This window comes from Mustela nivalis, assembly GCF_964662115.1.
Source record: "Mustela nivalis genome assembly, chromosome: 3".
NCBI lineage: Eukaryota > Metazoa > Chordata > Mammalia > Carnivora > Mustelidae > Mustela > Mustela nivalis.
The window spans coordinates 169,275,223-169,301,622 of record NC_139022.1 but is presented as its reverse complement, the minus strand read 5'-3'; the positions used below and the strand labels follow the sequence as shown (position 1 = coordinate 169,301,622).

The 26,400-nt window shown below is 45.6% G+C and overlaps 1 protein-coding gene across 6 annotated transcripts in view; it reads left to right on the top strand.

The window, feature by feature from the left end:
- TRIO (trio Rho guanine nucleotide exchange factor) overlaps window positions 1-26,400 on the top strand; it is a 337,805-nt gene that overhangs the window by 112,322 nt on the left and 199,083 nt on the right. For all 6 annotated transcript variants that reach the window (XR_014310227.1, XM_082725152.1, XM_082725151.1 and 3 more), the window contains exons 2-7: window positions 635-709; window positions 11,650-11,764; window positions 17,224-17,416; window positions 19,932-20,444; window positions 21,953-22,075; window positions 26,142-26,333. Coding sequence is in view for 5 of the 6 variants with exons in the window: in XM_082725152.1 (XP_082581278.1) it covers window positions 635-709; window positions 11,650-11,764; window positions 17,224-17,416; window positions 19,932-20,444; window positions 21,953-22,075; window positions 26,142-26,333 (1,211 nt within the window). In the remaining variant the exon portion in view is untranslated. The remainder of the gene's footprint in view (window positions 1-634; window positions 710-11,649; window positions 11,765-17,223; window positions 17,417-19,931; window positions 20,445-21,952; window positions 22,076-26,141; window positions 26,334-26,400) is intronic.

Below are 26,400 nucleotides of genomic sequence, written 5' to 3'. Positions count from 1 at the left end.
ACATTGAGAAGAGGGTCTCAGCTGCCTTCTGAAGCAGGTGGCACTGGGCCATCTTACCCCAGTAGCCAGTGACATTCCTCCAGGGGGACATGACCCAGAAAGCCTGGAAGGATAGAGCCTAAAGGGAGCTGTGGTCAGTCCCCGGCTATTTATAATCCCTGCTCTCCTCACTGCCGCCGTTTATTTTTAACCACTCTGGACTCTGGGAGGAGGAGGAGGATGCCGAGTTGGAGGCGGCTTTGAGTGCCCCCTAGAGGCATCAGTGTTTAAAACACGATACTGCTGCTTTTTATGCATTCATCTACAGGATCCAGACGAAGAATTTTGAAACGCTCTGGACTGGTTTCATATCTTGTGTTTTTGGGGACCAGATCTTTATTGCTACAAGTGGCCTGGAGCCTGCTTGGTACCGGAGCCTTTGGGTCTGTGTGCAAATCCCTGTTTGACATTAAAATAGAAAATAATTCTGTGATAATTCTTTCCTTTATAGAATTCAGATGCTTTGAAATGCTATTTCTAAAGCTGATTTAATGGGTGTGAGTAAGCTGCTGTGTTGACACTGGATAGATGGGGTAAGAAGTTTAAATGTCATTCAAGCAACCTAGTAACTCGAATTTCTCCTTATGTATTTCAGGGTTTCGAAAAAATGATGAAATGAAAGCTATGGATGTTTTGCCAATTTTAAAGGAAAAAGTTGCGTACCTTTCAGGTAAAGTTGGAACTTTCTAATCTGCTTACTGTTTCTTCTGCTTCTGATACAATGCCAAGAGTCTGAAATACCATACTAACTCACCTGCCACACACATAAAAACACTGTGTTTCAGTAGAACTTTGACTGCTTTATTCTTATAGCATTTTCCTGAGAAAGCAGTGCCCAAAGTATTTTCTCCTAGTGGGTAGGCACAATATAAGTCAGATGGCACTGGGGAGTAAGATATGTTTGTGCCTGTCACTTAACAGACATTTGATGTTTTTCCTCAATTAAGTAAACCAACTGATTGTTCAAAAGTTTAAAAGTACCTCATCTGGGCGCCTGGGTGGCTCAGTCTGTTAAGTGTCTGCCTTTGGCTTAGGTCATGATCTCAGGGTCCTGAGATCGAGCCCCTGCTCAGTGGTGGGGTGGGGCAGAATCTGCTTCTCCCTTTCCCTCTGCCTGCTGCTCCTCCTGCCTATGCTCGCTCTCTCTCTGTCAGATAAATAAATATGTTTTTTTAAAAAAAGTAAAAGTCTGTCATCTTCCTGGAAGAGATGGGAACATGGCCTTTGTGGCTGTGTCCCGAATTCCTTGCTTTGGTTTCTTGTCCCCTCACCCTGGAGTTCCTAGAACCCGTGTTACGGACTGTGAAAGTCCTCGTGATCTCTGCCAACTGGTTCCTCCGCTTCCCTGTATAGCCTGGCCCTTTGGGGTGAGGACAGTCTCAGCCAGTCTCTCGGGCTTTGGGGCACTAGAGGGTCCACCTTTGGCTTTTTGGGGCTGTTTCTTTGAGGGCTCCCTCCTAGATGAACAGAAGAGCCATTGAGTGTCTTACCTTTTTAGCCCCAGTTCACTTGTTACAAAACAAAGGTCTGCAGAGTTTTCTGCTCTGTTATAGCAGGAAGTGAATGTGTGGATTGTCACATACTTTGAGACAGTCTTCCCGGATATGTTTCCCCGATAATTTTTTATCTTTCTCAAACAGGCGTAATATACTGATCTGATGTCTCCTTTTGAACACATTTTATTTTAAACGTATAACACTGCCAGCTGCTTTTATATGTTGGGTGTGTCCCCTTGGCTGTGGAACGGGGCTGTATTTAGGACAGCGCTCCCCGTGGTGCTGCTGCTAATCTCACCTTGACGGCCAGTGGTGTTTCCTGGCGTCCCTCCTAAACTGTTTGACGATTTGGCTCAAGTGAGTCTAATTCAGAATGCATTTGGACTGTTAATAGAAGTTCATGGAAAGAAGAGGTTGCTTTTGGTAGTTGGGAATACATGCTGCAGAAAATGCCCCTCCTGGCTTCTGTTACACGGAGTTTTGAAAGTAGGCTTTGTGCATTCCTAGTCACTTTGTAACAGACTGCATGAGGCGGACTCATGCCGCACTTTGTCAACTCCTGATTTTGTAGTTTGCAGATGGATTTTAAAGTTATAATAGTGAAAAGACTCTGTTTATAAATGACAGAGGCATCCGTAGGAGGGCCTAGAGCCAATTCCAGATGTTCCGCAGTTTTTTTTTAATGTCTAAAGTCTGCATCTGTGGTGAGAGCACTTGCTTCTTTGGTTAAGCATCCAGAGACGGGCATGTCCAGAGCAGGGGAAGGTTAAGGTTGATGATTTTTATTTGTACTCATTTTCTCTTGGGCATTTAATACAGAATGCCTCATTTGATGTCATTTTTGTCCATGTCACTATCAGAATTAAAACTGTTTACCTTTTAACTATTCGAAGAAATAAAATCATCAGTCGTTCAGAGTTTGTCAGGACTCTTTACTCAAGCCTTGAATTCTGCAGGGTTAATTAAAGTTGGATCTCTGTAGTGGGGAGGGAAGTTGTGCCCAGCAGCAGACTAATCTGGAACCATTTTTTCAGTATTAGAGATGGTGGGACTTTTGCCAGTTGTGTTGGTTAAGTGAAGTTGGTAGCTGCCACTGCATTTTAATAGTATTTCCTACTTTATGATCAGAATTGGCACGTTATGTTAGCCGATGTCATTTGTTGATTTTTTTAGGCTTGCTGTTATTTCGTTTAGGAAGGGAAAAGGAAGAAAACCCACTAAATTAAAAACAAATTCGTTACTTGCATAGTGATTTCTTTGTGTGTGTAAAAGGTTTACAGTGAAGCAATAAATCTTTGAAAAATTTATACCTCTCATCCTGATTTTTTTTAATTTTTTTATTTTTTTTAAAGATTTTATTTATTTATTTGTGAGAGAGAGAGAGTGAGAGCGAGCACAGGCAGACAGAGTGGAAGGCAGAGTCAGAGGGAGAAGCAGGCTCCCTGCGGAGCAAGGAGCCCGATATGGGACTCCATCCCAGGATGCTGGGATCATGACCTGAGCCGAAGGCAGCTGCTTAACCAACTGAGCCACCCAGGCGTCCCTCCTCTGATCCTGATTTCTAAAATCTGTTTTTTTGAGATATAATTCACAACCATAAAATCTACCCTTTAAACATGTATGCTTCAGTGGATTTTAGGGTATTCACAAGGTTGTGAAACTATCCCCATGGTCTAATCCCAGAACACTTTGATTACCTTCAAAAGAGCCCCATGCCCAGGGCCATTTCCTCTACCACCTGGCTCGGGCAACTGCTAATCTACTTTTCTCCTCTCACTCCATTTTTTTTTTTTAATATTAGGGGATATTTATTGTGGTATGTTTGTAAAAGCTATCTGTATGAGTAGCTTTTAGTAAATCTAAGTGGAATAACTAGGGCTTTGAAAAAGCAGGCCAAGAGATCAGTGATTCCTTGAGATACTTATTCGGTCAAAAGCTCTTAAAAACCCAGTGGGGATTCTTTGAACTTGAATATTTTTGATTCTCAGTCTCATCTCCAGGTACTGTAGAAAGCAGTCCTCACCGCATATAGGTAAGACAGCAAAGTCCTTCCTAACTCCTGCAAAGTCCTACAGGTAAAACCTGACTTCATGCTTCAGGTCAGAAGTAGGGGCAGTAAAAGAAGTGTTTGATAGTTTATATTTAACATTTTATTTAATATATATGTTGATGTGTTATATATATTGTAGTGTGGATATCATCTATATATATAACTATATATACATATATATGTATATATATATAAAATGTCAGCCTTTTGCCACTAGGGGCTAGGGTTTGGGCGCCAAAAGAATTAAGAATGCTTTTTTCCCCCCTTAACTTTTTAATCAAAAAACATTTCAGCATCCAAAAGGAGAGAGAATATAGTATAATGAATTTCTAGGAACCATGGTTCACTTCAATAATCTTGTATGCCTGTAAAAGCTTTAGGAAAAAACCTCAATACCATTAAGAGACCTAAAAAATGAGTAGTAATTTTTTAATACAAAAAAAAAAAGCCCAATTCAAATTTTCCTGTTTGTGTCATAATTTGTTTCACAGGATATACATGGCAGTTGGTTGATCACTCTGTTTCTGAATCTGTAGGTTCTTACTCCTTCTTTTTCTTTTTGTCTTATCCCCTTATGTTAATTATTAGGTGAGGAAACTGTGTGTTTTCCTGTAGATTTCCCTACATTTTAGCTTTTGCTCGTTGCACTCATGGGTGGCCATCTAATATATTCTCCTTCCCCTGTTGTTTCCTATAAACTGGAAGCTGGGTCTTGAGGCTTGATCAGACCTAGCTTAGATTTTGTAGGAAGAAGGCAAAAATCCTTAATGGGTGGTGGCAGATAGTCCTACTGGGAGTTTTACTGGGGAAGTCTCGCTGTTTCTTTTTTATAATGTCAGGCATTCATTGACAATCATGGTTTAGAACTAGTATTTTCTCACAGTTGCAGAATAGTGACATTCTGATTATTTCCTTTCTTCTTCATCAACTTAAATATTTTATAAAAAGAAATGTCCCATTGGGGCGCCTGGGTGGCTCAGTGAGTTGTTAAAGCCTCTGCCTTTGGCTCAGGTCATGATCGCAGGGTCTTGGATTGAGCCCCACATTGGGCTCTCTGCTCAGCGGGGAGCCTGCTTCCTCCTCTCTCTCTCTGCCTGCTTCTCTGCCTACTTGTGATCTCTGTCAAATTAAAAAAAAAAATTAACTTAATAAAAAAAGGTCCCATCATCAGTTTTGTCGTTATCCTGAGAATACAGTTAATACAAGAAAAGAAGGTTAAGGGGCGCCTGGGTGGCTCAGTGGGTTGGGCTGCTGCCTTTGGCTCAGGTCATGATCTCCAGGTCCTGGGATTGAGCCCCACATTGGTCTCTCTGCTCAGCAGGGAACCTGCTTCCCTTTCTCTCTCTCTGCCTGCCTCTGCCTACTTGTGACCTCTCTCTGTCAAATAAATAAATAAAATCTTTAAAAAAAGAAAAAGAGAAGAAGGTTAAATGATTGATTCTTGTCCTTTACCAGTTTTTGGTCCAATAATTATTTCAGACTGATTAAAAAAAAAAGAACCTTTCTCTTTTAAATGTTTGATGTGTTTCAATTGATTGCCAATTTTTAAATATCTCTTATGAAGTTAAAATTTTCTCTCTTTGATCCAATGGGTGTGTCTTCAGATTGGCTCCTGAATCCATTCAGTGCAGCCCTACAGGTTCTCTTTTTGCTGATGAGACAGGATGTTTCCGGCCCAGCTCGTCTGTCCCTGTTCCGCATCAGGAGACAGCCATCTCTCCAAAGTGTGCTGGCTCTTTTGCGTGGGAGAAAGGCGCAAGGTGCTAGGGGAGCTCTCTGTTCCTGGCTGGGTCACTGTTTCTGCGCTCTTCAGTGGACACATCTAGGAAATACGTGTATAGATAACTTTTATTAAGTAGGATGTCATGACTTCATAACTAAAGTTTCTAATTCAGATTTAGATTTACAGGTATTTTTCTTTGACTTTATATTTATATATATCTCTTTTTCCTTATACTAAAAATCCGCATTCCAACCCTCCTCAACGTAATTGCTTATTCACATTGTAATACTGATTTTATTGCCACGCAGTGACTACCAGATGTCATCTAATATTTCTGTTGTCCTAAGGGTATATGCCCCTAGGAACATATGGTCCTGTTACCGTTCTTTAAAATCACATAGAATAGCTCCTCTCTGTGTGGGTCAAGTTCCTGCCAACTTGAAATTCCAGATCATATGTTTCATTTTGTTTTTATAGTTTTAAAGCTTAAAAAAACAACCACCTAATCTTGCATCAGTGTTAAGTAAAATGTGTACATCATTCCAGGATTAAAAACTAAAAAAAAAAATAAAATAAAAGTACAAAGAAATGCAGTTTTTTTTACCCTGCCTCATCGACCGCATGCCTTTCCTCCATCAAAGGAAACCTTTTTTGTTTTTGTTTTCTGTAGTTTTTTTTTCTTGTAAAACGGGAGCTCTCTCCTCCCTCCCCGAGATAAACAGTCATGTATTTATGGACCATTTTCTCTGGAAATGGACCATTTATGGACCATTGTTTCATTTTAACAGTTTTCTGGAGAACAGAGTATTAGTACATACAGAGATGCCACATTGCTTTTACAGTTGTTTAAACTGGATTGTGGGTATATAGCATATTGGTTTAGTTGGCTGCCTACTGATAGACATTTAGGTTGCTTTCTCAGAAGGAATTTTTGGGGCGGGGCAAGGTGAAGATCATTCACCTTTGCAAGTGTGGGTGTTGACGGGAGTGTGGGTTTTGATTGCCCAGAGGTTTGCTGTTAGTACTGGGGCTTTTGACCATAGTTCCTCTTGTTCCAGTTTTGCTGAGTTCTTCATTTTCTGGAAAGAGAAGGGGGCACCACGCATCCATCTTGGAGATTCTTGTTAGTCCCTGGCACTGTCTGAGGCGACGGTGACAGACCAAGATCGGAAATTGCCAGAGGCTCTCCAAGCGCCCCATCAAGAGTACCCTTAGAGTCTTCCTTCCAAATGCTGGTTCTCAGGACGGGGCTGCAGGAGGCGGGCGTGGGAGGGTACTGGGCTGTGGAGCTGCTCCTTGGTCCCTCCTAGAGCAGTGGCCTGGTGTTCACCTTTGTAACAGAGTTTTCTTAGTTGACAGCAGCCTTAATAGTGGCAGCCATAATTTCTCCTTCACAAACCGTGCCTTTTCAGAGCTTCCTTTATAAAGCTCTGCTTTTCATGATCAGTGAGTTAGACTGTTCTTTGGGCAGGGGCGGGAGCATAAAGAATCATTTTCCAGATTGTATTGTAATCAAGAAATTCAAACAAGGGCCATACAAGACAAATACAGTTGGTTCACTGAGATCGACCTCATACTCCTCAAAGCAGGTATGCCTGCCTTTGAAGAGAAGGATGAAAGCTGAATTTTTAATTGATTTAAAGAAAAAGGGGCAGCTCTGAAGCTAGCTGCTTCTGTGGTCATTCTACACTGTGCTGCTCCAGAGCCCAAGTGCCCTGAGCTTTCCCCTTTCAGAAGACGAAAATAAGCATCACTGGGTTTGAGGAAGTGTCACGCAGATGGCTGCAACCATAATGCAGGACTTTCTCCGCTTTCTTTCTCATGTTGACAAGAACCTCCAGTGTGTGTGTGTGTGTGTGTGTGTGTGTGTGTGTGTGTAAAACATTTGAGGGGAGGAGAGAGAGAGAACACAGGTGGGAGGGGCAGAGGGCGAAGGGGTGAGAACGTCAAGCAGACGAGTTGATGCTGAGCACAGAGCCTGATGCCGGGCTGGATCCCAGGACTCTGAGATCACGACCTGAGCCGAGATCATGGCCTGAGCCGAAATCAAGAGTCAGACGCTTAGCCCACCGCTCCCACCCTGCCCCTCCCACCTCCAGCCCGTGCCCCTGCTGGGCGTCCCTACCTCTGTGTTTCTATAGGAAAGTTCATCAGGCACGTCTGTTTTTAACTTCCTGATCCCAATGATAGGTATTTCGAATTACCTTTGTGTGGCGTACAGATGAGGAATCCATTCATTCAGCTGGTCTGTATCGAGTACACTCTTTGTTCCGGTCTCTTCCGAGGCCTCACAGGTGTGTACTGACATCCGTGAATGAGCAGACAGGCCTGCCTCCGTAGAACTTCACAGACAAAGGAAAAGACTGCGTCAATCAGATGATGTACTAGAAGGGGAGAGGTGCCTTGCAGGGATATAATGGGGTGTGGGGAGAATTGTAAGAGTTGAAAATAAACAGTGTCATTATGAACAAAAACCACACTTTCTGTTTGGTTTGGTTTAACTAAAACAGCACTTGGACAGGCAGCTAACCCTTGACGAGCTGCTAGATTTGATGACAGGCATGGAGCAGCCCAGAGGCTGTGCCGCTCTCAGATGTACTGGACGTTGGTAGGTGCAGGACACGGATTTCTTGCCCTTTTCAAGGCGGAAACCCAGGCGCTGGGTTTCCCGTCTGTGCCGCGCGACTGCCGTGTGTCCCACCTGCCTCGCCCTGGGGCTGCAGGTGGACATCACATCCGTTCGAGTGTATCCGGCAGACGAAGCTTCCATGAGCTGCAGCCTCACTCCTGTTACTGGCTCCGGAACGAGAACTTTCAGGCGGTCACTCTTTAGCTTCACAGCCCGGGCAGCATTCATTTGTGTGCCTTCCCGTTTGTGACGTTGGCACTGTGTTAAAGCTTGGCGAATGCATCTGTGGCGTTGACTTCAGGCTCCTCAAGGTTCAGAGACCAGGATGCTTTGAACTAATACTGTGTATCTTCAGGTCTTAGGTTTTTCTTTTTTAAACCTCCCTGGGGGGGCGCCTGGTTGGCTCAGTGGGTTAAGGCCTCTGCCTTCGGCTCAGGTCATGGTCCCAGGGTCCTAGGATCGAGCCCCGCCATCGGGCTCTCTGCTTGGCAGGGAGTCTGCTTTCCCCCTCTCTCTCTGTCTGCTTCTCTGCCTACTTGTGATCTCTGTCTGTCAAATAAATAAATAAAATCTTTAAAAAAAAATTAAAAATAAACCTCCCTGGGAGGGTCAGCAGATGGAGATTGGGCACCTGCCTGTCACTGATGGTGACACAGCACAGGTCGGAAGATGAGCCCTGATGCAGGGAGGTTAGCAAGTGAAGGCCAATCATTAAATTATTTAAAAAAAGAATATGCAGTTTTTACTTCATAAGTGATTTTTGATGACGTTTTAAAACTATTGTAGTGAGTTTTCTGGAGCTCTGTTCTGTGAAAAGGAAAAAAACAAGGTGAATTTTTTTTTCTTCCTCTTAAAAGTCAAATTGGGGTTTATGGAAGCTTTTCTTTAGGACATAAGTGAGAGCCTGTTTGGTGGATGAGCTTGCTGGCAGCTCCCAGGGGACACCTCATTAGCGCTACCAGCTGGGTGGACTCTCTAGTTAAAAGGTGAAGCGGTACAACAGTAGGACCTGTGCACACCCTTGCGTTTCCTTCTCACTTCTGTGTGAGCCGATGGCTGCGTGTGGTGTGCACACCTGTTGATTGCCTGTGTGAGTGTCTTTGATGGGCAGGCTTTGGATTCTATTTTTCATACCCACGTGGAGCATTCCTTTGCTTGCTTGGTGAGATATGATGACCCCAGAGGGAGGAGGGTCGAGCATGGGTCATTGTCATCTAGTCTCCCTGCTGAATCAGATATTAATGTTGCATTTAAAAAATTCAGAATGGTGGTCCAGACAAATGTTAGATGCAATTCTGTTTATCAAAAGTGGGGTGAGTATTTTAACCCAAATATCATACTGTATTTTTAAGAGCTCAAATTTTTGAAAAATACGGTGTTCCAATACATTTTTTTGAAGATTTTATTTATTTGAGAGAGTAGGACAAGCAGGGGGCAAGGGAGAGAGAGAGAAGCAGACTCCCCGCTGAGCAGCGAAACCGATGTGGGCCTTGATCCCAGGATCCTGGGATTATGACCTGAGCCAAAGGCAGATGCTGAGCTGAAGGCAGACACTTAACTGACTAAACCACTCAGGCTCCCCAAAACACAGTATTTTTCGATCAAGGAGACTGAGTCTCTTTTTGGAAAGTATCAGAGATGTTCAGAGATTTTTTAAAAATACTGAATTGTTGCCTTTTTAATCTTGGGGATAAGAGTTATTTCCCCAAAACTAGGGCCATTGATTTGACCCTAAAAATACTGTCTGTTATTTCAGAAGATTACATTCTGGCATTTATAACAGAACTGCTGCTTACTTTTAATAGTACCTTTCATTCATTGAAAAGCTCAGGAACCATCATTCAGTTGTCCTGACATTTTGCTACTTTAGAGAGATTTAAAGCCACTAGTTTGAAAATTTTTCTTAAGTTTTTGTCAGGGCAAAGAACCCACCTATGACGATGTGAAATAGTCTTCTTGTCTTTTTTTTTTTTTTTTTTTTTGTAGTTTCATTTATTTATTTTAAGTAATCTCTACACCCAGCATGGCATGCAAACTCACGACCCTGACATCAGGAGTTGCATGCTCTTCTTAGGAGGCAGTTTCCCCCCACCCCTGCCCCCGTCTTTATTTAAACACTTTGAGCTTTAATTATAAAGCTGGAAGAATAAAACCTTGACAGGGTCAATGTGCTGTTGAAATCAGAGCACATGTAAAAGACTTGATACCATACCTAGCACGTTATCAGTGGTTGTGGTTTTGTGTTGTTCCCATTTAATACACGAATTACTGGATTTATAATTTAACACTTTTCTAGACTGCATGACCTAACAGTACATGTGGATCATTTTAGTGTTCAGAATCAAAATTGAGTTTCATTATTGTTCAGCGGGACTATTAATCATTCTAGGAAATTGTGAAAATCCATATTGGTGAAATATGTTTTTAAAATACCAACATCTTGTGCTGAATCCTTTCTTGGCTTTTCTAAAAGGAGAGAATCCGGTTTTCTGTTGTTAGTGTTTGCTTGCTTTTTAGTTTTACCTCTGCTAATGAAGTAAATAAGATGAGAAAATAATGAGGAGTTTCATGCTGTGACTTGAATTTTGTGGTCTTACTGCTCTACCTCTGAGGACATATGACCAGAGCTGTGAAATGAAGGAAAGATCCTCTTGGGAAGGCTAGATTTTCCTCCTCTGTTTTATTTTCTGAAAACATTGGTGGAGTAATAGAATACTTCTGGAAATTTCACCGGAAGTATTCAGTGATACCCACAGGCCTCATGAGGATTGTATGTGTGTTCATGAGGGTTCCATCTGCCAAGACAGTCCCCTGACATTTATACTTTGTATGTGATGTAATTTTTCTAAACTCAAGCTAATTTAGTTCTGTTTTAAAATTCTTAAATGCTAGTCTCTCTGTCTGTGTGGCTCTGTGTGAGAGGTTGGTGAGGCTTGACCACTGGGGTCAGGTGCTGCTCTCAGGAGAGGACGATGCCCTAGATCCCAGATGATGAAGGTCATCGTTGGCATAAAGTTTGAAGTCCTTTCCCGTTTTCAAGACTTAAAACCCGATGTAGTGGGCGCCTGGGTGGCTCAGTGGGTTAAAGCCTCTGCCTTCCTCTCAGGTCATGATCCCAGGGTCCTGGGATGGAGCCCCTCGTCCTGGCTCTCTGCTCAGCAGGGAGCCTGCTTCCCCCCTCTCTCTGCCTGCTTGTGATCTCTGTCAAAAACAAACAAAAAACCAAAAACAACAACAACAAAACCCTGATGTGGTTTTTTGCAAAGAGCTTAGAAGGAGGGGGTGGTGTGGGAGGGCGACGGGAGGGCCTGGGAAGGCTGAGGCGGCCGGGTTTCAGGGGAACGGTGCCCACCTACGTGGAAACGTTCTCCACCCCTAAAAGTGTCGCTGGAGGGGACCCACGGGAAGGTACAGTCGGCGCCTTCTCTCAGGGCTTCCACATGGCGGATGGCACTCAGGCCTGTTGTCCGGAGTCCGGGGAGGGGACGAGGTAGCCCGGCCCCGGGTCCCAGCCGGTGTCCGCCCAGAGCCCGACGCTTGCCGCTTGCCGCTTGCACGCTCCTGCCTGGCGGCGCAGCGGGTGGGAAAGCGCCCGGGCGGCTGCGAGTGGGCGGTGCACGCGCGGGGCCGCGCAGTCCTGTGTGCACGCGCGGGGCCGCGCAGTCCTGTGCGCTCGCCGGCGCCTAAGCGCGCTCCGAATGCTGTTTTGCAGGTGGCAGAGACAAGCGGGGAGGCCCCATCCTGACGTTCCCGGCGCGCAGCAACCACGACAGAATACGACAGGAGGACCTGCGCAGGCTCATCTCCTACCTCGCCTGTATCCCGAGGTGAGTCGCGGGCGCCGCGGGGCTTGTCCCTGTTGGGGCCGACCCAGACCCGACACCGCGCCGCCGGGAGCAGCCGCGCGCCGGCCTGGGGTCCACGCCGCCCACCCAGTGCAGACCGGGCTCCGGCTTCTCTGCCCTTCGCTCCGTTTTGTGACTGTTGGTTCTGTCACGCTGACGACACGTGGGGGTGTGGGGACGAGAAGGTACGCGCCTCGCTTGGAGAGCGTTGTTGGGGGGCGGCGGGGCCGGGATGAGGAGGTGGCCCCCAGGCGGACCGGCCTTGGGGACTCTGAGGCCGCGACGCCCCGCGGGGCCAGAAACGGCGGCTGTTGCCGATGGTACGTGTCTGCCTCCGTGTCCGCTTCAGTTTCTGGGAAGCGGCCTCTGCGTTTGTGGCGTAAGGTCTGTGAGGCAGCGCGGGTCTTGCCCAGCTGCTGGGCCAGGGGCGGCAGCGCCATTCAGTCCGAGACCCCTTCGTGACGGGGCGGTCGTTCCGTGGGTGCTGAGGAGACGCGAGTCGGGGCGAAGCCTGGTCCTCCTGGTGACTTTGGAACCGAGCATCCTGCTGGGATGCGGGCCGAGTTGGTGGGCGCGCCCGCAGGGGTCCCGCGCGTCTGGCCGGGGGCGCTGGCTTCCCTGCGCGGAGTGGCACTGCTGATGGCTTCTCGGAGGCTGAGGGCACTGCGTTGCACCCGCCCCGGCACGCGGGCTGGGACACTGCTGGCCCCCTTGGCCGCCCCAGGCAGGGAAGTCACAGTGTCCCGCTGTGACCCCGCCCGGCCGTGGCCGGGGCAGGTCCGCTTGGGCTGTTGACTGTCCGCCCTGTTGACGCCTGTTCGGGCGCCGTTTCCCAGAAAGCCACCACTTTGCATCGTCCGTGACTGCGCGATGGAGCCCTGCGTGTATATGCGGGAAGGTTCGCTCTCTCCCCGCACTCCGGTGTTTTCTCGGGCAGTTGAACGGTTGAAACCACGGGGTTAAAAAGGGCTTCAGAGGTTCTGTACTACTCACTGTCATTTCTGAAGAACAATCTAGTTGGTGAGGACCACTTCGGGAGCTCTGTGTGTTCGGTACTGTGCTGCTGATGGAAGAAGAAACCGAAGCACAAGGGACGGTGCCAGAATCTCTGCCAGTCAGAGATACTTGTCATACAGTGTAACTGTGGAACGACTGTATATAATTGCGGCCACTGCCTTTCTGGCCTAAAAATCTCGATGGATTGTAACTATTAAAAACTTCTTCTATTTCATTGATAATGTAAAACATTTGATTTAGGTTGGTGTAGATCATCGGGATGATCTGCCTGAGCCTACAAAACTTCATTATGATGAGCATACACAAAAGTAGTGAGACCAACACAGCAAACGTCCACATACCTGTCATCCGGCGTCAGTGATGACCAGTCAGTGTCGCCAGTCTTGTTTTTCTCTAAGTTTCCCCTGTAATAAAAAAAGTCCCAAGCCGCCTATCATTTCACTTAGAAATAATAAGCGTATAAGGTGACCCCCCCCTCCATTGTCGAGCACTGCCACTTCATCACCTAAGTTTGCTTTTGTATTTATAATTCCAAGTGACAAGAAATGTCACGTTGCTTGTCCTCGGTCAATGATAAGAGAAGTGGGATTAACATGTGAATGATAAGTTTCTCAAGTGATAATGGAAGCGGCAACAGAACCCGTGGGTCTCCCTGACCACACAGGAGCTGTTCCGCCCCACTGTGCGCCTGGTGGTGGGAACATTGTTTTGTTAGAGCTGAGGCACAGGGCCAAGAAAATCATCAGCAAAATGATGGTGTGTGAATTTTTTTTTGACTTGTGGGTTTGCTTGCACTTAAGTCTGATTTTTTGTTGGCATAGTTCCAGAGCTGTATAAATCGTCCTGGGGGTCATGAGTCTTCTTTTCCTATCCATTACCCCAGTTTCTGTGGCATTAAGGTGGCCTTTTGCCACCCCCAAGTTGGATAGTTGCAGGGCCCCACGTTCCCAGATGCGGAGAAGTACACTATCCAGAAAGCATGGACAGCAGAATCAGACCAGCTGTTCCTTTTATCAGTTTTCTGATCTGTGAAATATGACAGTAATGAGTATTTCTTGGGATTATTGTGAGTGTGGAGTAAGATTCCGTATGCACATGCCCAGTGCAGTGCCTGATACACAGTAGCTCCCTAGGAAAAAGTACGATAATTTCCATTTGTCCTACTTCCCTTCTTTTATTTTTCCTTTTGACATGTGCTCTAGAGCCCAGTTATCTTATTTTTCTTCTGCATAGCCTCTGTCTGTCTGTGTGCCTCTTAAAATGTGGCCCTCAGAGGTAATCGTAAGTGTGATCTGAGCGGTGATGGGTAGTTTGAGCATTATTACTTGGGTCACCTTCCCCTTCCTTCCTCTCTCCTTTAAAAAAAAAAAAAAAAAAGTGGGACACCTGGGTGGCTCAGTCAGTTAAGCCACTGCCTTTGGCTCAGATCATGATCTCAGGGTCCTGGGATCGAGTCCCGCATTGAACTCCTTGCTTAGCGGAGAGCCTGCTTCTCTCTCTGCCTCTCTGCCTGCTTATCCTCTCTCTCTTTCTGACAGATAAATAAAATCCTAAAAAAAAAAAAGAAAAGGCAATTGGCGTGATGGAGTGACTTTCATAGAATCAATTTGCAAAGAAACTTTCCATTAACTATGTGTAGGAGAAGCAAGTCACAGTAGAACTTCTTGGTGGTCTAATTGGGATTCCCACACAGTGATGAAAATAACATTGGTCTTGGTACATCTCTAGGTGTTTATTGCTCTTATTGTTTGAATTACACGTATACTAATTATGTTTTACAGCATTTTCCCTTCTTTAGGATGATTTATAGTAGCTACATGGATAAACTCTTTTGTCACTAGCAAAATAATGTGAGACTTAAATTGATTCATTTGTGAACATTCATATTAAAAGGTACTTTCTTCATGTAGAAACTAAGGAGCATTTCTGTTTTTCAGAGACCAGCATTGAGAAGGGATGTTAATTTTATCTAACATTTCTTTATCTCCTGATGAAATGAGGTTCTTAAAGGAAACTGCCGGAGTACTTGGTGAATGATCACACGTCCCAGCGAGCTGTGTCTTCTGGTGGAGGTGTGGCATGGCTGCCTTCTCCTGGAGACAGCTGCCCACGTTCTGTAGCTGCTCCTGAATAGAACTGGATTTGGGAATCTTTGCAAGTCACTGCTTTCTTAACAAGGACTGGCTTTTAACTGGGTAAAGAGACGGATTGGAAGGATATGCCCTCCCAGCCCAGTTCGTGTGCGATTTTCATTATTTAGAAGTCAGTGGGTGGTCGGTTCGATTGTGGAGGAAGGCGGATCGTGAGTCCTTCTGTGACCTGTACAAGCTCAGGCACCTTCTGGTGTGGTGTTCTCTGACGTGTTCCTGTTGTTGAGTCTGGAGTTACTCAGGATGCCTTTCCAGCCCCTTCCAAGTGGAGGGGCTGTGTCCACCGTGTCATGCTCTGTGAGGAGAGACACAGTCTGCCTGAGAGTGTACCCGGATCTGGTGAAGGCCGATGCTGAAGTCAGTCTAGCAGACAGTACCCAATGAGGCCATCAGGGAAATGGCGTGTGGTCTCCTGCCTTTGGAGTGTGGCAGTAGATGGTGTATCCGGAGTAGAGGGTCTCTGTGGGGGCAGGCTCTCTGTGCTCTGGCTGATCTTGCCAGATTGCACACCCCATCAGAGCCCTAAGAGGCCCAGAATGCTCCATGTCAGTGACTTGGGAGATTTGAGGAGACCTTTCTGGAAGCCCTGTTTGCTTCCAGGATCTGTGAAGGAGGTCCGTGCTGTGCTGTTCCCTGGTTTATGGCCCAGGACCTACTGGAGACATGGAGAAGCGGTATCATGAGAGAGGCCTGAGCCAAGCGTTAACTCATTTGGGGCTCCTGTTCATGTAGGAGTGGCAGACAGGAGGTCATCAAACCATTCCTGGCAGTTTCCGCCTTTGAGAAGCTGGGCTGCTGTCAGTCTGTGTCCCCATGATGGCTCGCCACACCATGTTTCCAGCACCTGCACTGCTGCCTACTCAGGTTCTAACCCTACAGACTTGTTTTGTAGAATTTTTTTGTGACATGCCTCTTACGGGGATGTAGCTGTGACAGGAACTTTATGTCTGTGAAATTTGGAGCAAGTTACTGTAATGGCGTGCCTCAAGATAAGGAAAAGAATGGTGTTCTGCAGGGATGGGGAGGGAAGAGTAAAGATGTGAGCTAATGCAGGAGAGCATGAAATTGGTTTTAATTTTGACTTAATTTATTTTGGCCTTTTCACAACACTTGATGATAGAGGTTAGTTTCCTGAGTTTTTTTAATATGAGATTATAACTATAAATAGGTTTTAGTTTCTCAGGTGATTACCTGAGGCAGAAAAATGTCCAGTGTCTTTCCACTGTCTGGGCCCAGTACATTCACACTGGGTGAAAAAGTTGTCATTACCCACTCAGGGTCTTAGGTGTGTGTCCAGATCCCTTCCTTCAGGCATTATCCGGCCCACATCTGGCACTAGGACCAGAAGCCTGCATGGAATGTGTGAATCCACCTCAAAACAGAGTTATGGTTGTTCCAGAAGTGGAAGGCTGTGCCAGAGCCTTTCTAAAAGCTTCCCCGTGAACACTGAAGTTATAACCAAGTGTGACAGAGTATTTTCACCTGCGTTTAAGGACATTTTGACTCTTGGATTTTCTTTATGGCAGAAGTGCATTGCCTATATTCTTCATGTACTCAGGGGTCAAGACTTAATAAGACTAATAATTTTTATTGCTTTGTCAGGGTCATTGTTAAGAGAAACTGGCTTTTTTGTTTAAATTGGTCAGAACGTGGAGGGGAAGAGCACAGAGGCTCTAGCACTTGCTTGGCCGGTGCTAAGGACCAGCCTCGTCACCACCATGGCCTTTGTGTCACCAGTGCAATCGCGTGCAAAAGACAAATAAGTCTTATCATTACTGTAAAAATCCCTTTACTCTGAAGACCCTGCCAGAAGGGCACCAAGGAGCCCAAGGGATCAGTGGAGCACACTTGGAGAACCTCTAGGACAGCTAAGAACCCAAACCAGTTAAAGGAGACAAAACGGGAAATTGAAAAGCTCCCGCCATCCTCAGTGCACTGGCGTGGGTGGTTTCAGTGCCTATGATCCTGGGAGGCTCCTGTGACTGCTGTTCATTGGTCTTTTACCCTCCCCACCTGGGCTCTGTGCATACTGTTAGGGGTCTGTCCCCATTAGTGCTCACTGAGGACCTTTGCTGTGATAGTTCCTAGACAGTTTGTGGGATCATTTAATAAGCAAAAGATGAGACACCCCTTCCCCTCCCCAACCCACCCTCACCTCACAGTATGGAGCCCCATGGACATCAGGGTGAGGGTCACAGAGTCAGCCTCACCCAGTGGGACTCTGGTCAGAGAAGGAGTTGCATGGCTTAAACCTGTTTCTTTCTTTTTCTCTAGTGAAGAGGTGTGCAAGCGAGGATTCACAGTGATCGTGGACATGCGCGGGTCCAAGTGGGACTCCATTAAGCCTCTGCTGAAGATACTGCAAGAGTCCTTTCCCTGCTGCATTCATGTTGCACTGATAATCAAGCCAGACAACTTTTGGCAGAAACAGAGGACGAATTTTGGCAGTTCTAAATTTGAATTTGAGGTAACTTCCATGTGTAGCCAGACCAGTTAAACCAATAGGCGTGGTTCATTAAAAGTTGACTTTCTCCTCGTCATTTTAGATAATAGATTTTTAAAAGCACATATTAAATGGGAATGGCACATCTTACATACAGATGGCATGTAAAATCAGTTACCGAATAAAACAAAATTTGGTTCATTTATGACATGACACTACTGGATTATTTCACCCACGGGCGATTTAGGTTTTAGTTCTCTTGGTTTTGGTTGGTGGGGCTGCTGAGGTGTAAGGTGTGTACCATCGAAAGAGGCTCCCTCTTACTTCTTGTGATAAAATAGCTTCACCCTTCAGCCCAGATGGCTTTATGTGGCACCAGATCCATCATCATTGCCTTCGGCTTGGAAATAAGGGAATGTTAGGGAGAGATACCCAACTTTACGTGTCCTGAAGAAAGTGAGTTTTCACCTTGTCCTTGAGAATGGAGGGAATGATCTGTTCTGTATTTCATGCGTCCGTTCTCTTGTTGATGGAAAGGGAGATACTCCTTTAAAAGCTCTGTAGAGTTTGGAATTCAGCAGCACGTTAGGTCACTGTCTTAGATGGTGTGTGAAACAGGCCTCAGCCTGCTGACTTCTTTTCCTTTCTACTGTCCCCTCTCCTCCAGCTACTAAGGCTCTGCCTAGGCTTTGATGCAGGTAGTATAAGGAGATGATTATGGGAAGAAAGTGTTCTGGCCAGCTTGAAACCTAATTCATGTCATAATCTGTAGTACAATGTTTTCTAATAAGATGTCATAATATTTGGTGAAATAGCTTGTGCTCCTTCTTTAAGTTTGCCCAAAGAGCAGGTGTCAGTGAATGTCCTCCCGGGTGTGAAGATAAACGACAGTAGCAGTAAGCACATCACGCGATAGTACTTCTTAAGCTTCATGTTCCATGGTAACTTTTCAGTGTTTTCACATGTGTATTACTTGTGTTTTTAAATCTTTTGCCATGGTACTGATTTTCAATCAGAAATTGGAATTCAGTTTTAATTTGAATTTGAAACTTCATTCAAGAGATTTAGGTAAAAGATGAAACCCATAAGCCTTTATCTTCACACAGTTAAAAAGTCATTTTGGACAACAGTTTATTGGGTCTTATTATTTTCGTGATACAGAATATAAAGTGTGTTGCTTTTAATTATACGTGTTTAAAGCAGAAACAATGGTGTAGCATTATAGAACGCACAAAAAAGTTTTGCTAGTCTGATTTTGGTATCTTCCCCTGGGCCTTCAAAGTTCCCTAGACCAGCTTCTCTATTGTCTCTACATCGTTACCAGCCTCTCTCTGTGAAGTGATTAGTTCCATGGGTGTTACTAGAAGTCTGGACAGATGAGATAGAAATGAACCTACAGTCACGTCTGCACGCAAGCAGATGTGCGGGACTAGGAGTGGCCCCTCTTCCTAGCTCTCTTGCTTTTTGCAGGTTCTTATGCTAGCCAGCATGGGGCTGATGTAGTTCTAGGTCTTCTAAGGCTGGAGGTGACAGAGGTGGGGCTAAGCCAGCCTTTCTTTGGTTTGTTTTTTGGCTCTTAGGCTACAGATCTTTTTCCTTTAACTTTGTCTTTGCATTTAATGACCCTCTCCCAGCCCCGATGTTTTCCTTGAGGCACAATATTGATAGTAACCCTGTGGTACGTGGCATAGGTAGGGAGAGAGTAAGATTTTTGCTTAGATTATAAAGGACTAAAACTTGGTCGCTGTTAGATTGGAATGTAGTGCAAGTTGGAACATATAAAACTTCTACTACTCAGAATTGTGACAGATGATTGTAGTGCATGAAACATCCCGTCTGTCTTCAGCTTTATGGCAAGAGCTTCTGTCCCCTGTCTGGCTAACTTTTATATATTTTAGAAAGTTTCAAAAAGTCATTCATAGCCTCGTATCTGCTACTTGATGGGAGGTGGACCAGGGAAAGATGAGCCATGATTGTGGTCTGGTTGGAGCACGTCTGTCACTGAATAAGGAGCTCACAAACACGTGTCCTCAGAGGGAGATGGCTCTTCTCAGGGTTGTGGAAGCCCACGAACAGGACATTTGCTTGGTTGCAGAGAGCCGGAGGCCTCTGCAGAGTGAGTGAGATGGTGGAGTGGTTTGGAGGAGAAAGAGTGCATTGATGAAAGTAAAATTTCTTAATCGTCTGCTCTGTATATCGATTTAAGACCTTTCCCAGTTAACATGCCTAAGATAGTGGGTTAATTTCCACATTCTTGGGAAGAAATCTCATTTCTTTAGCTCTCATGAGATACACATCCTGTAATTTTAGGTATTCTAACTAATGTGTTGTTCTAATGGACTTCTGTTTCACTGACTATACTGGTAATGTTAGTTTCATCTACATTTGTTTTTATGGGGCCAGAACAAGGTATGTTTTCTGTAAAGAGATCACTTGCCTTACATTTTGAATATCTATAAGTAAGTATTGCAAATTGCATTATGATAAGGCCACAGAAAATTGGTTCATTTTCTCATACATGATTTTTTTCCCCCTTAAGACAAACATGGTCTCTTTAGAAGGCCTTACCAAAGTAGTTGATCCTTCTCAGCTAACTCCTGAGTTTGATGGCTGCTTGGAATACAACCATGAAGAATGGATTGAAATCAGAGTTGCTTTTGAAGACTACATTAGCAATGCAACCCACATGCTCTCTCGGCTGGAGGAACTTCAGGACATCCTGGCCAAGAAAGAATTGCCTCAGGATTTAGAGGGGGCTCGGAATATGATCGAGGAACATTCCCAGCTGAAGAAGAAGGTGATTAAGGCCCCCATAGAAGACTTGGATTTAGAGGGACAGAAGCTGCTCCAGAGGATTCAGAGCAGTGACAGCTTTCCCAAAAAGAACTCGGGGTCAGGCAATGCGGACCTGCAGAGCCTCCTGCCCAAGGTGTCCGCCATGCTGGACAGGCTGCACTCCACGCGGCAGCATCTGCACCAGATGTGGCACGTACGAAAACTGAAGCTGGACCAGTGCTTTCAGCTGAGGCTGTTTGAGCAGGATGCTGAAAAGGTAAAGGAGTAGGGGGAGAGGAGTTGAAATGAGACACGGTTGGGTTTCCTGGATCATCGGGTCCTGGCAGCTAGGGGGCTGCTTTGGTCAGGAGAGAGAGAGAGTCTTTTCACTCCAGCCGTCTGCCTGAAATCCGCCTTCCAGCTTCCCTCGTACTGCAGGCCGGGGCTGTCTGAGGAGCTTTGGGTTCTTAATGACTGACATTGTGGTTTGGCATGCCTGTAAGATAGACAGACGAGAAGGGTATCTTGAGTTAAAAGAGTGAACATCTTATAGAATTTATATGATCAAAAGCAGTAATTACGTAGGTATGTGTTTTGCCCCAGTGAAGCCAGTGACAGAATACCATTCCTATCTATTGTTGACCATGCTTTTAAGATCAAAGATGAATCAGGTGTTAAAAAGAATAGCTTCTGGGAAATGCGGGCAGTGATTACTTACGGCCTCATTTTATTCTCCTGCTCCAGATGAGAGCGCTGGTCCGAGCGGATGCTCTTGTCCCCTGCTAACTCCGTCTTGGCAGTGGGAACAGGACACTTCCTGAGAGGACTGTGTCGCAAGCCATGAACGTGGGTGAACCGATCACTCTTAATTTGAGCTCATTGAATTTTTTTCAGAGTTTTTCTCACAGGAGAATATTTTCTAATGTTAAAAAAACTACATCACTAATCTTTGATACAAAAGGACCTTTCAAACAGTGACAATCCACTACTGTTGTCTGGCAAGCTTTTAACCTACCCGTCAGCGTACTTATGTTTAAAGAAAAGCCTTGTCAAAGACACTGGAAAAATCTTCCTTTCAATTACTAGGGAAAAACAGGTGACTGTCTCTAGAATTCTGATTCAAGTCACGATACTAGTCCAAATAATGATAGTTATTTCCTTTTGCTTTCATGTTTTCCTTGTGAGCAACGTAACTGACATCCTTTTCCAGGGAGTATCTGTATTGAACCTCGAGAGAGATATATGTCATCATTAAATTTTTTTCCAGTCCTTTCTATTTTTATGGTAAATTTTATTGTTTGCATTTGCACGGTTTTTAAAATACTGTTTGCTCTCAAGCAGATCTGATCGTGTAGTCACTGGAGTTGCTGTCGGTCATCTGTGGGCATAGGAGAACCTGCCCAGATACCTGCCAGTCCCTAATTTTACCCAACAGGTCTTTCACTGGAGAGCAATGTGGTCAGGGAAGCAGTTCGCAACAATGGGGAGGCTGGGTTGAGACTCAGAGGTTGGTTTCAGTTAGCCTGGGGGATTTGAGCACCCCTCTTTGCCTGTCTGCCCCTTAATTCCTCATCAGCTGAAGGAACACATGCGGTAGGACTTTCTTGCAGACCGGGTCCGTTCAGAACAGCTTACTTTGAAGTCAAGGATATTTTTGGACCCAAAAGACCGAGAGGTTGTCAGAGCAAAGATACTGCCCTTGGTTGGCTTGGCCTTGCTCCTGGGCCTGTGGCAGCCATCCCTCTTCCTGGAGCTGCTTCAGCTTGTCTTTCTTCATTCTGGTAGATGTTTGACTGGATCACACACAATAAGGGCCTGTTTCTGAACAGCTACACTGAGATCGGAACCAGCCACCCCCACGCGATGGAGCTGCAGACGCAGCACAACCACTTCGCCATGAACTGCATGGTAAGAAGCTGTGGGCACAGAGGTGGCGTGTATGAGAGAGGATTCCAGCGGAGGGGAGGGACTTACACAGATGGTGCCCCAGCCCTCTGCCAGGAGGCCACACGGGGCCTTTAGAGGTACCAGTGGTGTTGGTAGCTGACCTCCGAGCACGTGACATTCTTGGTGTTAGCAGTACCTACAGGCTCTTTTAAGCTTTATATAGATGAAAATGTGAGAACAAGCAAACACATCGGAGAAACTCGAGCCAGTTACTTGGCCAGTTTACATGGGTGATTTTGAGACTGGTTCCTGTGCTGTACCTCTTAGGAGCCTGTAGGGGCTCCAGAGAAGCTGCTCAGTGGTCGAGGGAATGTTCTGAGCAGATCTGCCGACAGTTTGCTGGCTGCCCTTTGTGAGGAGGACATAAGCCAGCCTGCCTGCTTTCTCCCTCCAGGGCAGACTCCAGTTCTCTTAAAGCATGACATTTCCCTCCAGGTTGAACTGAAGTACTAGGGTCTGGACATAGGCCATGCCTAGAACACCCTGCTCTGTTTGAGGCTGAGGCGCTTGACTCCTCTGGCCTGTTGTGACCAGTGTTGGGTTGTTGTAGGACCGTTAAGCAAAACAACAAACAATTCTAAATAGTATTTTTGTTACATTTTTGGAGTTAATATAACTAAAATAAAACACTATGTTCTACAGGATATATGTTGTTTCTGTAGACAATTATCCTTATGAAAATTTCCTTTTCAGGGACCACGAGTTTGGGGTTGGACTTTGAGCTAGTCTTATGAGAATTAACCACTCTTGTGCCTTGTAACATTTGTACCAGAACACTGAAGTGGTTTGAAGACAGGGTCTTTGCTTAAATTAATTCAGTAAGATGCTATTTAATTAAAGTTTGGGTAACTGAGTGCTCTAGGCAGTTTCAAAGGTAACATTTAGCAATACAATTTTTGTAATAGATTCCATCAAAAAAGTTTAGTGTCTGTTCTAGAGTTTGAGGTAAGAGAATTTCTGGTTTGGAATTTTAAACCCAGGCATAGATGAAGAGTTCCAAAATGTTACCTGTGGAGAAAGCATCTTAGAATTTCTTCCCAAGAAATTTTTATCAATTTTTCAAGTTATTCTGAAACCACAGCTAGTGGTGGAAGGCATTCAGTCTATTGTATCACATAATATATGAGCAAGAAGTACTGAAATATATTTTAGAAAAACAAGAACAGAAAATATACCCACCCCCCAGCATTCTTAGTGTGACATTTAGGGTCAAGAAAATGGGAAGTATGATGTAGAAGACAGAAGCATGGGCTGGGGTAGGAGTGCAGAGGTGTCTAATCTGAGCCTTCCAGTTACCTTGTGACTTTAGTCCATTTAGTCTCTGCAAGCCTCGGTTTCCTGATCAGTAAAGTGGGGATTCTATCTGCCTTCCATGGCAGATATAATTTTATTTCCTCTGCATATGTAAAACACTAAGATAGTGCTCAATGCAAAGTAAGTACTTGATAAATGGTAATTATTAACAGTCATGTTATCATCAATTATAAACACTGTTAAAAGAAACTCTTAAAAGTATGAGTAATGTACTTTTTTTTTAATTTTTAAAGGCTTAAGTCTATTTTCTGGTTCTTTACAATAAACTTATTTTTCTAAGTTAAAGTTCTTTTTCTTTTTTTTGAAGATTTTTATTTATTTATTTATGAGAGAGCACAAGTAAGGGGAGAGGGAGAAGCAGGCTCCCGCTGAGCAGGGAGACTGACGTGGGGCTCCATCCCAGGACCCTGGGACCACAACCCAAGCCAAAGACAGAAGGCAGACACTCAACTGTCTGAGCCACCCAGGTGCCCCTCTAAGCTTAAGTTTTAACTGGAAGAGTGGCATAACCCTGTGCCACTGTGGGCGGCAGCTGCCGGGGAAGCTTCCAGGCCTGTCTGGCTTCTTGTCCGCCACTCTTCCATGAGTGCTTGGGACCCAGCTAGGACACGTCTTTATGCAGAGCAAGGACTTCTTAATTTGCAGCCCTGTCTTGTGCTTCCCACAGTGTTTTAAACATTTTTTTTTTTTTTTTGATAAAATGAAAATGCTGAATATCAGTCTGCCAAGTTGCCAGTCTCTGAAGCATGTTCAGGGATGCCAACAATTCTGCTCATGGTACTATCGCAGATGCTTTTAAAAGCTGTGATGAGGGCGCCTGGGTGGCTCAGTTGGTTAAGCGTCTGCCTTTGGCTCACATCATGATCCCGGGGTCCTGGGACTGAGTTCTGCCTGGGATTCCCTGCTCCGTGGGGAGCCTGCTTCTCCCTCTGCCCCTCACCATGCTCGAGCTTTCTCTCTGTCTCAAACAAATAAAATCTTTTTTTTTTTCTTTGAAAACTGTGATGATAAGATCTAGAGGTAGGTACTTTAACAAGGGGAATTCTATATTTTATGTTAGAGACTGTTTATTGGTTGGTGTGCCAGCACTTTCCTTATCTGTGTAATCATTGATGGAATGATGGTAAAGGTCCAGTCCACAGACCCTCCACGCGCAGTACAGTCTGGTTGAGGATCTGAAAGGGACACGGGACACCGTAACAGAATCTCAGTGGGAATGAGTCCCCCCAGTGGTTCCCATGGCAGACCCATCTGCATGGAGAGCTCTGCTCTGGGTTCTAACAGAGGGCATTGGCATATGGTCTTCCCAGCACCTTTGGGGTTGATTTACATCTTTAATGATACAAAACAAAAATTAGTAATTCTGATCACCTGCAACTAGAGGGAGAGAACACATATGTGAAGAGGGGGCATTACTTTTGCCTAAAGGATACTCGTTAGAGCATTATTGCCACAAGAGCCAGGGAGGCCGGTTTCCCACTGACCATGGCCCTGGTGGACTGTCTTAGCCTCACGGTGCCCTCTCTCCCTGCCACTGTAGACAGCGGTCACCTGTTAGCTAATTCAAGGCTGGAGTCTGTGCCTTTCTAGTCCCAGAGTGACTCTACCTAGTTTTGATTTGGGTCAAAGTGGAGAGGAAACAATGAGTAGAAGATGGTACAAAGGAAGAATGGATAAGTACCTTCTTCAGGGGGCTTTGGGGTGGCTGCAGATGAGGTCACCGCGAGGAGCCACACAGGGTGTGTGCGGTGGGAGAGGGGCCCAGAGAACCACGGCTAGAGCGGACAGGAGGCAGGAAAAAGGGAGAGAGGTTTGGAAAGGTTGAGGAACTAGATTTAGCAGCACAGTTGGGAGGAGCCAACAGGGGTACATGATTTTGGGGAGACCCGTCAAGAGGAGCATGTTGTGGTGACAGGCGGGGGTGTGTTGAAGGCGTGCGTTCCCCACCGCTGCCTCTGCCAGACTAGCAGCCTCAAAGGCCAAAGAAGCTGGAAGGGAGCACAGCATAGCGAGAACCTGTTTTGAGGGCCAAATGTGCCCTTTTTTCCAGCCTCACACTGTTATTTTTGCATTAAACTGCTGGGCCTGAAGATGGGCATTTCCACAGAATAGAAAACTTGATTGAAGGTTTGCACCCAGCGTTGTTCCCTTTTGTGCCTCCACTCCTCTGCTGTGGAGAAAGCGGATCCGTCTGCAGAGGATTCTCTGTTGGCACCGCCCAGACGGCTTGGGCTGGTGTAGACGGGAGAACTTGTTTCCACACAGAACAGCCTGTGGCTGCTCCACGTGCAGCGTGTAGTTCCTGGGTTCCAGTTAAAACCTGCAGTGTTGGGTTTTCTTGGTTCTGGGTGACTGCTTCTCTGTGGGCTCGCCGTCTGGCCCCGTTTCAGGATCCGAAGCCAGCGAGTGAGTAAGAGTGTGTCTGCGCACCCACTTGTGTACTTGATTGCTTTGTGCCTACCAGTCTGCCCCTCAGCTAGTTGATCTGTAATTTTGCAGTTTTAGAAATAGAAATTGAAACCAATATTTAGAGTTTCTGGAAATCAGATAGCAAGTACGTCCACTGTTCTCTACCAGGTGATTCTGCCCTTAAAAACAGAAGTGGAGTTTGTGGGCTGTGTTTCAGAGAGAGCTATGATCCGCAGGTTCTGCAAGGAAGCCTCTTGTTTGCCTTCCCCTGACAAGCCCTCTTTCTCTCCCCCACCTTTCGCAGAACGTGTATGTAAATATAAACCGCATAATGTCGGTGGCAAATCGCTTGGTCGAGTCTGGCCACTACGCCTCTCAGCAGATTAAGCAGATTGCGAACCAGCTGGAGCAGGAGTGGAAGGCGTTTGCGGCAGCCCTGGATGAGCGGAGTACCTTGCTGGACATGTCCTCCATTTTCCACCAGAAGGCTGAAAAGGTCAGTGCTTGGGGCCTGCAGCCCGCAAGGTAGTGACCAGGAACACGTTCTCCCCCGGGGCCCTCCC